General features: G+C 34.5%; 2 protein-coding genes across 2 annotated transcripts; both read right to left on the bottom strand.

Annotated features, from left to right (window-relative positions):
• Positions 1 to 509: 509 nt before the first annotated feature.
• On the bottom strand, positions 510 to 2,130 carry LOC121419802. The gene is made up of 2 exons (XM_041614264.1): positions 2,046 to 2,130; positions 510 to 1,534 (listed from the first exon to the last, which is right to left on the bottom strand). The coding sequence occupies exons 1-2, from the start codon at positions 2,121 to 2,123 to the stop codon at positions 1,193 to 1,195; spliced, it is 420 nt and encodes a 139-aa protein (XP_041470198.1). The 5' UTR covers positions 2,124 to 2,130; the 3' UTR covers positions 510 to 1,192.
• A 1,003-nt stretch (positions 2,131 to 3,133) lies between these two features.
• On the bottom strand, positions 3,134 to 5,877 carry LOC121419900. Its single transcript, XM_041614380.1, has 3 exons — positions 5,538 to 5,877; positions 4,304 to 4,432; positions 3,134 to 3,419 (listed from the first exon to the last, which is right to left on the bottom strand). Exons 1-3 carry the CDS (start codon positions 5,848 to 5,850, stop codon positions 3,277 to 3,279), a joined length of 585 nt encoding a protein of 194 aa, XP_041470314.1. The 5' UTR covers positions 5,851 to 5,877; the 3' UTR covers positions 3,134 to 3,276.
• Between the last annotated feature and the right edge of the window lie 8,784 nt (positions 5,878 to 14,661).

Raw genomic sequence — 14,661 nt, 5'->3', positions numbered from 1 at the left:
AAACTTGTGCATGTAAAACATAAACTGAAATTATTAACCCCCTTAAATAAAAAAAAAATAACAACAACAAGCACAAAAACGAAGTAAATTAGCACTTCATACGGAGAAATAAAATTGTTCATCATTAAATACACTTTCTAAAAAACCCTGATTTTTACACAAAAAACAAGATTTTGCAGAAAGCAATAACAGAATCCTTCTGTAAATTCATAAAACAGGAATTTTCTACAATTTAACAAAACAGGTCTGTTTAAAAAGGGGAAAATGGTGTTTTATTTACGGAAATTTGTAAGGTTCCATACACCTAATACCAATTTCCTGTAATTTTACAAGATCGCAATCTGGTAAGATTAAAGGTGTTCTTGATACTCTGCTGCAGGAACTTAGTTTATTTTAAGGATAAATTTTCTAACAGTGAATAATATTAGCTGCGTACTATTGTTCTTAAATATGGAGTGGTATCAGTTTTGCTAATAATTATGTGTGAGTCTAACAATTATACCGAGTGTGAAATTGATATAAGTTGATATATCACAATACATCTATGTACATTGATCGTGGATTTGACTAGCCCTACATTATATACATAAATTTCAATATCATTTTCACGCCTGGCCCGTTTACCGATGAGAGTATGTTACATCTGGTACTGGTTAGTAGATTAATCTTTCTTTCTTAGGAATTATATCAAATCATGCATTTCTTTTTTGTTTTCGAAGTATCTCAACTATTCCACGCATACGTTGTAAGTTGTCCCTCGAATGCAGTGTAAAGTCGTGGAAAATGCAATAATTTATTTATTAATAAACGCATTTGCTACTTTTAAAGCTATTTATAATTTTTTTTTCAATCATCTAGAGACAGTTTTAAGAAGACAAATGGATTTCATGACCAGGGGTTGGTCTTAATATCTAAAAAAACGATTTGAAAAAAATATATATAATTTTTATCTATTTTGTCAAGTCATCGTTGATAATGTAATGATTCTAGGTCAAAGATAGATTACCAATTTCTATACAATTTGTCTTACGTCATCATATATATTTTTATTTCTTTAAATGATTGTTCTGAAACAACGCCAATTCGCTCAATTGGTGATACATATATCTACGGTCAATTCTAACTATTTAAACCAATCATTTTTCTAGCTATGGAATATGACAACTTTTCAATTCAATCATTTGGAAATAACTCATAAATATGTGGTGATCACCGAATCAATACTCTCTGTTGCAATTCCTCTCTTGGGAAATGTTAAAGGAACTGAGGAAGATATGTATCCCCCGTCACAGGAATTCAACGTTTGTTGAAGTATGGCATCTAACGTTGAACCCCCTTGCAGTGATGAAGCACATGCTGACTTTGTTGGATTCAGAGAAGAAGAGTTACCAGGTAGATTGGTTTGATGATTGGCTGGAATACCAGGGTGAGCTATTGCCTTCATCTCCATGTATTCATGGGAATCCTGGATGGGTTGCTGAGGAACTACATCACTTCGGGAAACAGCGGAATCTCCACCAACACCAGGTGTGGACTAAAGTTAGGAAAATGTATGAGATAGGAAAATTTACTGAGTAGCACCTTTAAAAGCTGACCTGGAATTCAAAACAGAAATTTATTATACCATAACCAATATGCTCTTGCCAATAATTAAGAAACAATCAAGTTGTTCGCATGGCTGGAGGTAATCTAATGGGCCTCTTATATCAAATGAGTTTCGATTTACATCAATTTAATCGTTGTAGATGCACAATGTATAACACAATGCCATAGGGTGATACGATTTTTGATATATCTATACAACTATATCTATTTAAAATGTATAATTCGTTACATGTATGTTAGAAAGGATGGCGTCGAAAATTGAGCGTGATGATGATCTGCATATGTATATATATTTTTTAATTATAAGTGTTTTTCTCGTCAACAATGTCAAACGAAATAATATTCTCGAACGGGATCTATTGAAATACATATTCAGTTTTACTTAAAAATTCGTTTAAAAAATTGAACAAGATTGTATTGGTATTGCCAATTATATTTACCATGATGGAATTCGCATAAAGAGGCTCGTGGTTCGAGTCCGTCTGGTGCATTGCGGTCACTGGCACTCCATCTGCCATGTCTGCGTCCCCTGCTTCAAAAGCAAATTTGAAAATGAAAGAAATTTAGGGAGATTTAATAAAAAAATATACAACGGATATTGTATACATGTACATAATGTTTTGATTACATGTACATGTATTGTCCTCGAAGAAATGGGTAATCATAAATAATTGGAAAAAATGGCACTTTGAAATTCTGACATTATATTGATATCGAACGCTACAGCGAATTGTTATTATTTTTTTTTCTTCTTTCTTTTTGTTTTCATAGTTTTAGTAAGTTGTTTTTTAACACTTTTCTGTCAATGTATTTTACTTTGGAAATGTTTTTCTTTTAGTATTTTAATGGTGTATATAACTTTGTATGGTAAATGTAGAACCCCAAGGAAGAACAGCAGTATTTCCAAATACAGCTGAATTGGGTGATCTTCCGTTATTGTATGTAATTCTCTTGTATATTGTATATTTTTTTAAACTGATTTCGGAAATAAAACAAACAAACAATTATTATTATCATTATTTTATTTTTGCAATTAAATGTATACTAAATTGGTGCAATGAAACATAAAACATAATTAATAGAGTATGGATTGAGCACCCACTGGACTGCCTGGTTCAAATAAAGTTAACTGAATAGTGAAATAATTAACGAATAGTGAAATAATAAGTATAGACAACGGATATGCCGAGAAATCACCAAAACATCGCCAACAAAGAAAAAAAATGAATGGCAATGGCAAATTACTAATTGCTGATTTCAAAGTCATCTGGGGCATATTCTACAAATAAAACCAGTTTTGTTCGCTTCTAATCTCTCATTGTAAATTGCGTTAAAAGTGCACATGATGTGCATGCATGTTGAGCTTATCATGCTTATCATGAATATGAGTCCGAAATAAGTCAAATGAAATTTCTTGTACATGTAAATACATTAATGAAACAGTTGCGATGAATTATACAAATATCTTGGATATGGTTGTAGCTATATAATAGCCTTGTAATCACCATATTCATATACAATTCACATAGACATGATAGACTACATCAAATATCACAATCTTCTGGTCCTTAGAAAAGACCAGTTTATACATATTTTCATAGTAATTTTTCTGTGTCATTTATAATCAAACAATTTAACTGAATTTGACATTATATTGATATTTTTATTAAGTTATTGAACAGAAAAAAAATCACCTCTATCTGTATTATGTTGTAAGCACTTGTGAGAAACCGTTACTGCAATTACGCTCAGAATCATTGCACCTAATGACCCTCCCAAGATGTAGATAACTATACGAAGCAGAGCACAGTTGTCTAGAGTCAAAACATAAAATTACATGTTATTACGTCTGACAATAATGAATATTAAGTCTTCCCTAAAATGCTAGCGAGCAAAGCCAAATATATATGTCTTACCATTTGATCTCTTTGAATAATGATATAGTTCAAACGATGTGAAAATACGACCAGAATTATATTTAGTGTCAATTAAGATGTTGACTTTGACCCATTGGCCAATACCAAACATGGCGGGAAAATTTGTTGTTATTCTTTATATGGGATGACAAGTACAATTTCAAACAACGTATCAATAATCATTCTATTCCCATAATACCTCTTAACGCGCAAACGTTGCCTCGTTCACATTCTAGTTCGGGGCCGTTGGTGGGGCTTCTGAGCACTAGTTTCTGTTTTAAAAGTTTTCCTGCATAAGCTCGTGTTGCTAACGGGAATCTTTGCTTCGTAGCTTTGCAGATGGATTTTTACGTTTCCCACATTTGGCCAACATGACAAACTGGTGTCTCTGTCTTGAATGTGGATGGACTGTTTTAATTTTCAATTGAGGAGATTGGTTTAATAACTTTAAATTTTTCGCATATGACACATCTCAGGAGGCTTTACGTTTATAGTATTATGTTTTAATTGTTGCATTATATTATTTTGGCTTTATTTGATGACACATCATTTTACATTTCGATATACATCATTTCGAAGATGCTTTTCAGAAATTATTTTTTATTGAACTCCACGGAAACTGCATTTACTCGCCTCTCGTGTATTTTGTCTGGGTTGAGATAAATAATAATAATAATAATGCGAACTGCAGCCAATGACTGACCTCCATGCTTGATCTGTGATCACGAAATGGGGCATTTAGTCATATTTGGCAAAGGTAATGCAAGAAAAACAATACCGACCTTGTACTTCTTCATCACTTGCCAGACTTGGATTACTTTCCTCAGAAATTGTCACAAGATGTTTGATTGGGGGAGTAGTTCCTACATAAATTTGGGGAGTTGTTCCTACATAACTTTGGGGAGTTGTTCCTACATATATTGGGAAATAAAAAGAGTGCATAATATTAACATTCAAACTAGTTTCAACTGTATTAAGATATTACCTTGATTGCATTCGTCATGTTACGTTATTACTTGTGTCCAGGATCCCTTAACAATCAGGGGGGGGGGGAATTTTTATTGCTCTATTGAAAATCGAATAAAATGTATAATACAAATAATGTACAATAACATGATATCCTGATCTAAGATCGGAAGGGATTTGTTACTATTTGAATTTCATTGACATGACACAAATCTCACTCCACAAAGTGACCATGGTGACTAGAGCACATTACCTTCCATGCATATTGAGCTGAATTTAAACAATTTAAGAACTTTATGTTGAAATTTATTTTCATGAAATATGTTTTCTCTCTAGACAAATATTTCGAGAACGAAGCACGAGGGGAGTGTTTTTAATGCATTTAAAACCTGAAAATGAGACATCCGCCATTATACTCCGTCGCGCGTATGAACTAAATGCCATAAACGCAAGCGTGTATGTTGTATAAACTGAAATTTTTACCGATTGTTTGTAAGAATTCATACAAATACTATTCATACAACTCGTAAAACAAATAATACTGGTGCAATAAATGTTAATACCTTTATCAATCCCTATCGATTGTGTACATGTTTATAAAAAGGAGAAAAAACTGGGAATTGTTCGAGGAAATAATAGACAGGAAACAAGAGAAAGCAAAATAAAGAAGATATTTTCATATTAGCAAAAGGGACAAATAGAACAAACTTCTCTTCTTTGAAATAATATATAGAAGGGACATCAGTTAAAATACGTGTTGCTATCATGTGATCACGGATAAAGAACTGGGAGAAACCAAATGAACAAAATATTCACTTGTGGCAAATGGCAGTCCAAAAATACAGCAGTAGAGTTTCGATATTGGCATCATACTAAAGGTGGAAAAAATAATGTTTTTGATCTTTAACGAATTTCACAATGATTATGTAGAATGAATTAAATGCACGTCTTTGATGCAGGGTGCATTCTCATTTTCATGCCATGGCTGAAAACAAATCATCACATTTTCCTTTGGAAAAAAATCACTAATTAAACTCACTGAATGATTACCTTCTTTTCTTATGATGACTGATGTTGTTATGTTACGATACGATTCGTTCGCCACCCTACATACTACCTGAAGCTCTTCAGCACCGTTGTATGTTGGTGTGAAGACGATAGTTCGTGTAGGCACTTTTAGTCGTCCGTCGTGGGGAACATTCACATTCTCTTGCAAATCATCATATATATTTATTCCATCTGATACATCCCATTCCAAACTGACTGGTGGTTTCACTGATCCATTGGTTTTGCAGACTAGTGTCCTCTTTTCCCCTTCTCCAACCGTAAGTGTTTCCTGCTTGTGTAGAGTAGAAATGTCCATTCCGTCTACTAAGTCCAACCCCTCCGGCGGAACTGAAATCATTCCAATGAAATATATATTTTTATTTTTCACCATGCAAAAATAATTTAATAGTGATAATAAGTATAATGGTATGGTCAGTTCCCCCATGTTTGCGTGGTCTCCCAAGTCTGAGCACCCGGGTATCTGCGCGATTCTAGTAAAAAAATACGCAACGACCACGAACTTTACACATGTAATACATAGATAGGTCTTCATTAAAAAATCCGACTCAAGATGGTGGAAAAATAACAAATTCAGGGTATTTTATGTGATGGCCTCAAAATGCAACCTTTCTCATCAACATCCCCGAATCGTGTGCAAAGTGAATGAGTGCGCAGACATGGGGTACCATTTTTTTTTCAATCTGAAATGACTGCCCAAGGTTTTTTTAAAGAAAATCTTATATTTTCTGTCATTTTTAATGAGAAATTTGGTACACTTACTCTTAATACGATAAGAAACACTATTAACCAGAAGATTTTTTGAAATAAGAAGAAATTAATGTTCAATCTTAACTCAAAATGTTAGGTCGCAGACTTGGGGCCCACCATCATAACAATAACTAGTTTGTCTATATAAGCGCTATTACCATTATATTGTATTACCATTAAAGCGCATTTCAACATATTATTACATACGTATACATAGCAACGAAGCGTACATGTATATATATATTTTTTGAAGCGCAGAGTCCCTATCTAAGCTGGAGTGCTTGGAGCCCTCCTCTCCCTAAGATTCGCTTAATATTTTCACCGTGAAAATGAAACACCGATTCTGATTTATGAGTGGCTAAATTGGGTCCTCTGACTGTGCATATATTTATGTAATAAATGAATATGCTACTTTAAAAAAAAGTATAATGTCTACCATTCACTATCAGGTTGATTCTGCACTCATAGTTGTAGTTTTCAGACATCAGGCGAACAGTGTATATACCCTCGTTGGCAAGTGAAACGTTGTTCAATGTCAGAATGCTGACCGGCTCATGGTTAACTTCAAGTGTGTGCATCGTTGTATTTATTTGACCGTCATTCTGCATAGTCCATCTGAATAACACTGAGCCGTTACTCATCCAAGAAATAAAAAATAATTGTTCGGCTACGTTGGTTAATATGCACTTGAGACGTACGTCGTCCCCAACATTTGCTTCCCTATTTATACCTAAACATAGAAATTATCAAAGAGAAAAAAGTGTTAGCGATAATCTGCCATATTAGTTTCATCATGTACACATCCACTATTGTGAGCATTTATTAATAACTACTACATGACAGCAAAAACATAAACATAATGTTATTAAATATCGATGTAATGGACCATGCAAGAATAAAAATATGTCAATCACGATACAAGAGTTTACAGGATTATTGTGATATAAAACTAAATGGGAACACTGAAAACTTTTTCTTGGTCACTTGTAGCTGGACTAAGAAAATTTTAGTCAGAAATCTAGTCAAACAGCAATTACTAACCTTTGTTAGTCTGCTTGTTACGACTAACTCAGCTGGACTAACGAAGGTTTTTCATTACTCGTATTTCGTAAAAAGACAGGCTTGACTAACACCATTGTGGGTTTCTGACTAAATGAGGCGTGCACCTCATAATGTTGTACGACTAACTTCCGGCCATCCAAAGGCATGACTAACATAAAGGCCTGCGACCTGAATTACTAACTAAGCAGGGCCGTTGTTGTTTAACTTGAAGGTAGCCGGGGTGGCTGCATAGGACTAATTATCTTTTTTGTATTATTTCAAGATATGTCTGTCCAGTCACTAAACATTGTCTGTCTATATACGTACATGTAGAATATCATTTGTCATTTTGAACCTGTCTACTTTATAATTGTGTTTAACACGGATTTCGCACATTCCCCCCCCCCCGCTCTTTTTCGCGCCCCCTTTTTTTTATTTATGCGCGTCCCATTGGTGTACGTACAAACACATATGTGTACCGCATATGCACACAAATGCGATATGCACGTACACCATATGACGTACACACAAACACACACACACACGTACGTACGCCGTGCGTGCAGATACAATCAGCCAAAGTTAACCAATAACTGCATTCAGCTCATTTTTTGAACTGAAACTATAGGAGAACAGACAAATCATGGAACTGTCAGGAGAAAGTTATCGGTAAGTAAGCTAATATAATCAATAATCTGTAAAGACTTGGGCATTCTCGTGAATTAGTCGACTCCTAGTCCTGGCACCTCCTTGGCCTTGCATGACTGAAATTGAACGCTCAGCAGGACGTGCGCGTATGGTACCGTATGGTACCGGTATGTACCTCACCATCAAGCCCGAGTACCGTACGTTAATGCAGCAGGCAGTGTCAGTGGATTATTTTTAAGAGTTTGCCTTAGTTAGAGTCTGTAATGTTGCTGCATTTATTTTGATTAGGAGTGTTGCATGGGTCCAGAAATTTATTCTGACTTGAACTTGAAGCCAGACATTGGGGCTGGCTTCATTGTAGGGCATAGCTAGGCCTAGGCTTCGCTTGCTTGGTCTTTGGACTGGCTAGATCTATTTTATTTTATGGTGGAACACGTCGTACTCGTAGCCTAGTATGTTTTAATAAATCCTTTATTTTTAAGGGGGAGTAAAGTTCATATTTCTGTATACTGTATATGTTTTTCCGTGTGAAATCTTTTTTTTTTTGTAAGTTCAGCCCAGAGTGTGGTTGTGCGAACGTGGCTGGCTGTTTGTTTCGACGATTTGTACAGCATGAATGCATGCACATTACGATAGTAGATCTAGGCCTACATCATGGTTGTACACAACTGCAAGATCTGCGCATTTCCCTAGCCACAGCAGCGATGATTGTTACCAAAAACATATTCAAATGTTTACTTTCGAGTCTCTGTGGTATTTTCGTATATACATGTAGGCCCTACAACAATGAAAATCTGAGGCCAAACCACATAATGTGGAATTTGGTCACAAATGGGTTAAGCAATTAATTTTAGAAGTGCTGTTCCATATGTGTCACTAATAGTGGAATTGTCTGAAATTTGTATGAATTTTAAGTATGGTTGGTTATGAAATGAATAAAATTTCATGTGATGATAAATGGAAATCCCATCGCTGGACCATTGTGTCATAATAGTACTGTATCTTAATTTCAAATCAACATTTTTAATAGACTGCAACACTATTTTCTTTCCTGGTAGCGGAAAGTTAAAGGGATGGTCCAGGCTGAAAATATTTATATCTAAATAAATGGAGTAAAATTCACAGAGTAAAATGTTGAAAATTCATCAAAAAATTTGATATCAAATAACGAAGTTATTGAGTTTTAAAGTTTATCAATATTTTTTGGGAAACGGTTATATGCACATCATCATGAATATTCATTATGTGGGCTGATGTCACATTTCCATATATTTCTTATGTTATTACATAACATCGTACATGTAAATGTTTCCTTTTTTCATAGATGTGTAAATGATGTGTCTCCATTATGATGAAATAAGTTGCAGCAATAAATAACTAGTGCACTTAATTAGTTGTCAATCCAATTGTTTTAGTTCTTGGTAGCAATTTTTCAATTAAACCCAATTTCACATAATAAAATACAAAAGAAAAAGTGGGGATATGACATCACCAGCCAACGTAATGAATATTCATAAAGACATGCCTAGATCTGTTTTTCCGGAATAATATTTATCATTTGAAATTCAAAAACTTTGTTATTTTTTATTCAATTTTGTTAAAATTTTTAGCATTTTGCTCTGTAAATATTTCCAGCCTGGAACATCTCTTAAATTTTACTAATATTCGAAGGCAAGAAACTAATACTAGAAAAAACGATAAATTAATAGAATATGTATCATCAAACCCAGACAACCATTGGAATATGTCTGTTTGCCTCTTGCATCAATGAAAAAAAAAGAAATATTTCTGTCCATGTACATGCAATATCTTTTGATTACACACATTTATTCTGGAAGCTCTTTGCACGCATTATTTAAAATTCAGGTTTAGTAAGAAAATCAATTACTTTTCATTCCAGGTACAAATTTTGATATATGGCCAAAATCAAAGAAGGGTGTTGGTCCCAACAGTTCACAGGAGACCTCAAAACGGGAGCTGCTTAAAGGTGGTGTGCACAACATTTGGAGTGAATGAAGAAGATATTTTTCCTGCAGACATGGCAAGACAAATTCAACGATTTTGCAGACATGGAAGAGGACGAACTTGTGACAGGGCCATTGAGAGTAAGAATTAAACATTATCTGTGGTCCTCGGCGCACAGCAACTGGTGAATGGTGGAGAGTAAGTATAATAAAACTGGTACCAAACAGAAACCCCATCTAACTCTCAATTTGCCATAGTCTTGCCCTAGTGCATGCCATTTAATTTCTTTGGCAATTGATTCATCTTTCTACATGCAGATAAATATATTACTTGATAATGGCCAAACCTAAGGCACTTCTCTTTTTCACTTGACATAGTTATATATGAGGCTCAACCAGAAGGATTATTAAAGAGGATTAGAACTTGGCCAGTAAAAACGCTTTAAATGTGTGTTGGGGCACTTGAGTGAAACATGGACCTTTAGATCCATGAGTGAAAGAAGGGAAACATGTATCTGGCACCTTAAGATTTGATGAATTAAGTAAATATGAGTAAATGCATAAAATATGAGAATATATGCATTATATCTTACCAATGTTTGAGTATCACTATTGATGCAGGAATCTAACAGTGGCTACATTGTTGTGACTTTTTGTATTGCATTTCTCTGTTATTAGATTTTACCTAAAGTTTATTTTTTAGTCTAATTCGCAAGTACATTGGTTCTATGGTATTTCACCAAATGTTAACTGGTACAGTGTGTTTGTGACAGATAGTCACAAATTGTGACCAAGTGGAGCTTTTCTGTTCTTGTCTTTGGCAACAAGACTGGCATGTCGTTGCATAAAACTTGCTATTATAGTAAAATTTGCTGCAAATGACTATTAAGGACTCGGATGAAAAGGGATTTGACAGAAACTAAATGAATGAAGATTCTAAATCTATTTGTTTTTCTTTTTAAGTATAAGTTTTTATTCTTTCCAAATCTGACACTGTTGCAGGGCACATAGATTGGATGAGCACTGAAAAAAGGCAGCCAGACTTCAAAAGAGTTGAGTTCTGCATGCAGAAGACACTGGCAGACAGAAGGGCATGGATCATAAATTCTGTCCCTCGGCCAAGGATCACGGATGACCGACTGAAATATCTTTGGCGCTTTGATGAGGATCAGGTAATCTATGCAGAGTTTCCTGACCAGATTTTGAAATATACTGAATATCCCGAGATTGATTGATCGCTGACGGACGTTGATAGAGTTGCTAACTCATGGTTTTCCTTTACAGTGATATACAGAATTTTTGGAAATTTCTTACTCCACATGGATTATCCAAACTTGCTCACAAACTAAAAAAAGAACTGCGTAATAGTCAGGCAGCATATGTCATCTACTTCGAAAAATTGGCTAAGTCTGATTTTTCACTTTTATGTGATTGGTGACATCACAAGGAACAACTTTCAACTTGGTGACAAATTTCTAATGGTCATCTTGACCATGTGAGGAGTCAAAATTGGGTCAATAGGGGTCAATTTTTGGAATTGCCTCGATTGTATTGAGTCATACATCAAATTGTTTGTCTGGTTATACTGAACAAAAAAGTGTACATAACCATATACTCTTGACCTCCTATTAAAAAATTATGACCGGAAATGTCAAGAGGTCAACGAACTTTCGTTACATTGTATATTATGGCAAATTACACTGAAGGTGATAAAAAGCTAATTTTTTCGTGTTTTTTTGTTGTTCTTTTTTGCATGTTTGTACTTTTTATTTTTTGTTTTAATGAGTTCGTCTTCAGAGGTTGTTATCCAGAAGATATTAAGGGTCAATAAAAGGTCAGGGAAAGGTCAAATGGTCAACAAACTTTCATTGGTATCCAAAATACACTAAAAGCGGTTTGAATCTTCGAAGTAGGTACTTCATTTTGAAAAGTCTCTAAGAAGACATTGTCCATTAGATAAAAAGGGGGTTAAATGTGCTCATTTACGAACAAAATAGATAAACAGAGTTAGACGTCGAATAGTTTAGTGTGGTATTATGGTTTATTGCAGGAATACCTTGAAACGACTTGACAAAACCTATAAAAAATCGTATTATCTTCATGATGTTATAAATGCAACCAGCTCTTTCCGAGTTTCTGTGATTTAGGAATTCAATTCAAGTTCTTTTCATTTCCAAGTCTCATTTCCGGTCTTTGATATGTAAAAAACATTTCATCCATTTGCTTTGTACAGAATATTTTAATCAACGGAAAATATTGTAATGTCCTGGGGTATATGTGTAATACTATGCTAATAAACACATCGATTGATCAGTGCTCCCAACTCCAAAGAAAGATGCCTAACATCTTATTTGACTTAACTTACGAATAAGATAATGAGGTTAGGATTGAGGATGATATGATAAGTTGGGCTCCAATTGTTCCTTGATTAATTGGAACGAGTGGCGGTTATATTATTTCTAACAAAGAGGCAACATTTTGCAGGCATGCTCATTGTAGTCGTTAGTCATGTCCATTCTGCTGATGTGATATATTCTGACCATTACTCGATTTCTGGAGCCAAAAAAGACTGCACAATATTTATGATTGTGCTGTCATTAACTCGGCTTTAGGCCTACTAGTTTATCAAGTGTTTATCAAGTTTTTTTCCAGAGCATACAACGTGAATCTAAACTTAATACCTGTTCTCACGATAGTGATATGCATAGATGCTGATTGTTCTTTTGTTGTGTTTTTTCCTACTTGGTGAACTACCTGGATGTTGCCAGAAGGAATAATCACAAATGTCATTGAAGTAAACCACGGCCATGCCGCAGCGGGTGGGGGTGGCAGCTGCCCCCAGAAATTGTGAAAACTTGCATTTTTTTTACTGAAAGATACATAATAATTGACCAAAAGTATGCACAAAAGCTATAAATTTCTCTTTACAATTACGCAAAAACGGCCCCGATGATTAGCTCAGAACAGCACCAGAAATGTGTAGTCCTTCTTGACTCCAGAGATCGAGATGGTCAAAATATATCACATCAGCATATTTGACATACACGACTACAATACGCATGCCTGCATGATGTTGCCTCTTTGTCAGAATAATATAACCGTCACACATTTGAATTAATTAAGGAGTAATTGGAGCCCAACTTGTCATATTATCCTCAATCCAAACCTCATAACCTTATTCTTAAGTTAATCCAAATGAAATGTTATGCATCTTTCTTAGGAGCTGGATGCACTGGCCAATTGATATTTATTCTGTTAACATAGTATTACACTTATACCCTACTACAATACAATAATTTCTGTTGATTGAAATATTCTGACAAAGCAATGAAGGAAATGTTTCTTTACATATCAAAGACTAGTAAATTGAAAATGAATTTAACTTCAGTTAAATTCCTTAAAAAAGAGAAACTCGAAAAGAGCTGGTTGCACTTATTACATCATGAAGATGATAAGATTTTAAGGGCATAAGGGTTTTTCAAGTTGTTTCAAGGTATTCCTGCAATACCATGATACCACACTAAATGCATTCGACGTACGTCTATCTCTGTTAATCTATTTTGTTCCTAAATAAGCCCCTTAATAGATTTAATGTCTTAGATACAGACTTCTCAAAATACAGAACCTACGAAAAATTAGACTTCTAGGATTCTACTCGCTTTTAGTGTATTTTAGCTACATGTTGACCTTTTGACCTTTCCCTAACCTTGTCTTCACCCTAATATCTTCTGGATATGAACCTCAGAATGTGAACTTATTAAAATCGAAAATAAAAAAAGTACACACATGCACAAAAAAAGAAAAAAAAAACCCGGAAAATAGCTTTCTTAACACCTTTAGTGTATTTTGCCATATATACAATGTAACGAAAGTTCGTTGACCTTTTGCTATTTCCGGCCATAACTTTTTAACGGGAGGTCAAGAGTATATAATTGTGTACACGTTTTTGTTCAGTATAACCAGACAAACAATTCGATGTATAACTCGACACAATCGGGGCAATTCCAAAAATTGACCCCTATTTACCACATTTTGACCCCTCACATGGTCAAGATGACCATTAGAAATTTGTCACCAAGTTGAAAGTTGTTCCTTGTGATGTCACCGATCACATAAAAGTAAAAAATCAGACTTAGCCAATTTGTCGAAGTAGCCGGTAAATCATGACATATGCTGCCTGACTATAAGGTATGAACTGCATATGTGGTCCTTGTACTGTATGTAAAATTCAGGGTATTTTCTTGTCAAAGCAATATCACCTATATTTCAAACTGTTAAGGTGACAACGTGTTTAAGCAAATAAATTTCACAAATTGACCCTTGACCTACATATTCCAAAATCCATCAAAATCGTCTTCCTATGATGGTACATGTTAACTCCAAGTTTTTGCATCCAATGTAAAAACTTGGAGTTAACATGTACCATCATAGGAAGACGATTTGAATGAATTTTGGAATATGTAGGTCAAAGGTCAATTTGTGAAATCTATTTGTTTAAACACATCGTCACTTTTACAGTTTGAGATATAGATGTAAAACTTGGTGCTAGCATGTACCACTATAGGAGATGATCTGAATATATTTTGGAATATGTAGCTCAAAATCAATGTAAATTGGGGAAATTCAGGTAACATCCTTGTTAATGCAATATGTCACCTTAACAATATGAAATATGGATGTAAAACCTGCTAGCATGTATCACTGGG

Source organism: Lytechinus variegatus, chromosome 8 (genome assembly GCF_018143015.1).
Source record: "Lytechinus variegatus isolate NC3 chromosome 8, Lvar_3.0, whole genome shotgun sequence".
In the NCBI taxonomy this organism is placed as follows: Eukaryota; Metazoa; Echinodermata; class Echinoidea; order Temnopleuroida; family Toxopneustidae; genus Lytechinus; species Lytechinus variegatus.
The sequence above is the reverse complement of the archived record's forward strand: the minus strand, read 5'-3'. Positions and strand labels throughout refer to the sequence as shown.

Coding starts and splice junctions, on each gene's coding strand:
- LOC121419802 (XM_041614264.1), bottom strand. CDS start 2,123: ATGGCAGATGGAGTGCCAGTGACCGCAATGCACCAGACGGACTCGAAC. Junction 1,535..2,045: donor TTTATGCGAATTCCATCATG/GTAAATATAATT, acceptor TCCTAACTTTAG/TCCACACCTGGTGTTGGTGG.
- LOC121419900 (XM_041614380.1), bottom strand. CDS start 5,850: ATGGACATTTCTACTCTACACAAGCAGGAAACACTTACGGTTGGAGAA. Junction 4,433..5,537: donor AGTCATCATAAGAAAAGAAG/GTAATCATTCAG, acceptor CAATATATGTAG/GAACAACTCCCCAAAGTTAT. Junction 3,420..4,303: donor AAGTGATGAAGAAGTACAAG/GTCGGTATTGTT, acceptor TTTTGACTCTAG/ACAACTGTGCTCTGCTTCGT.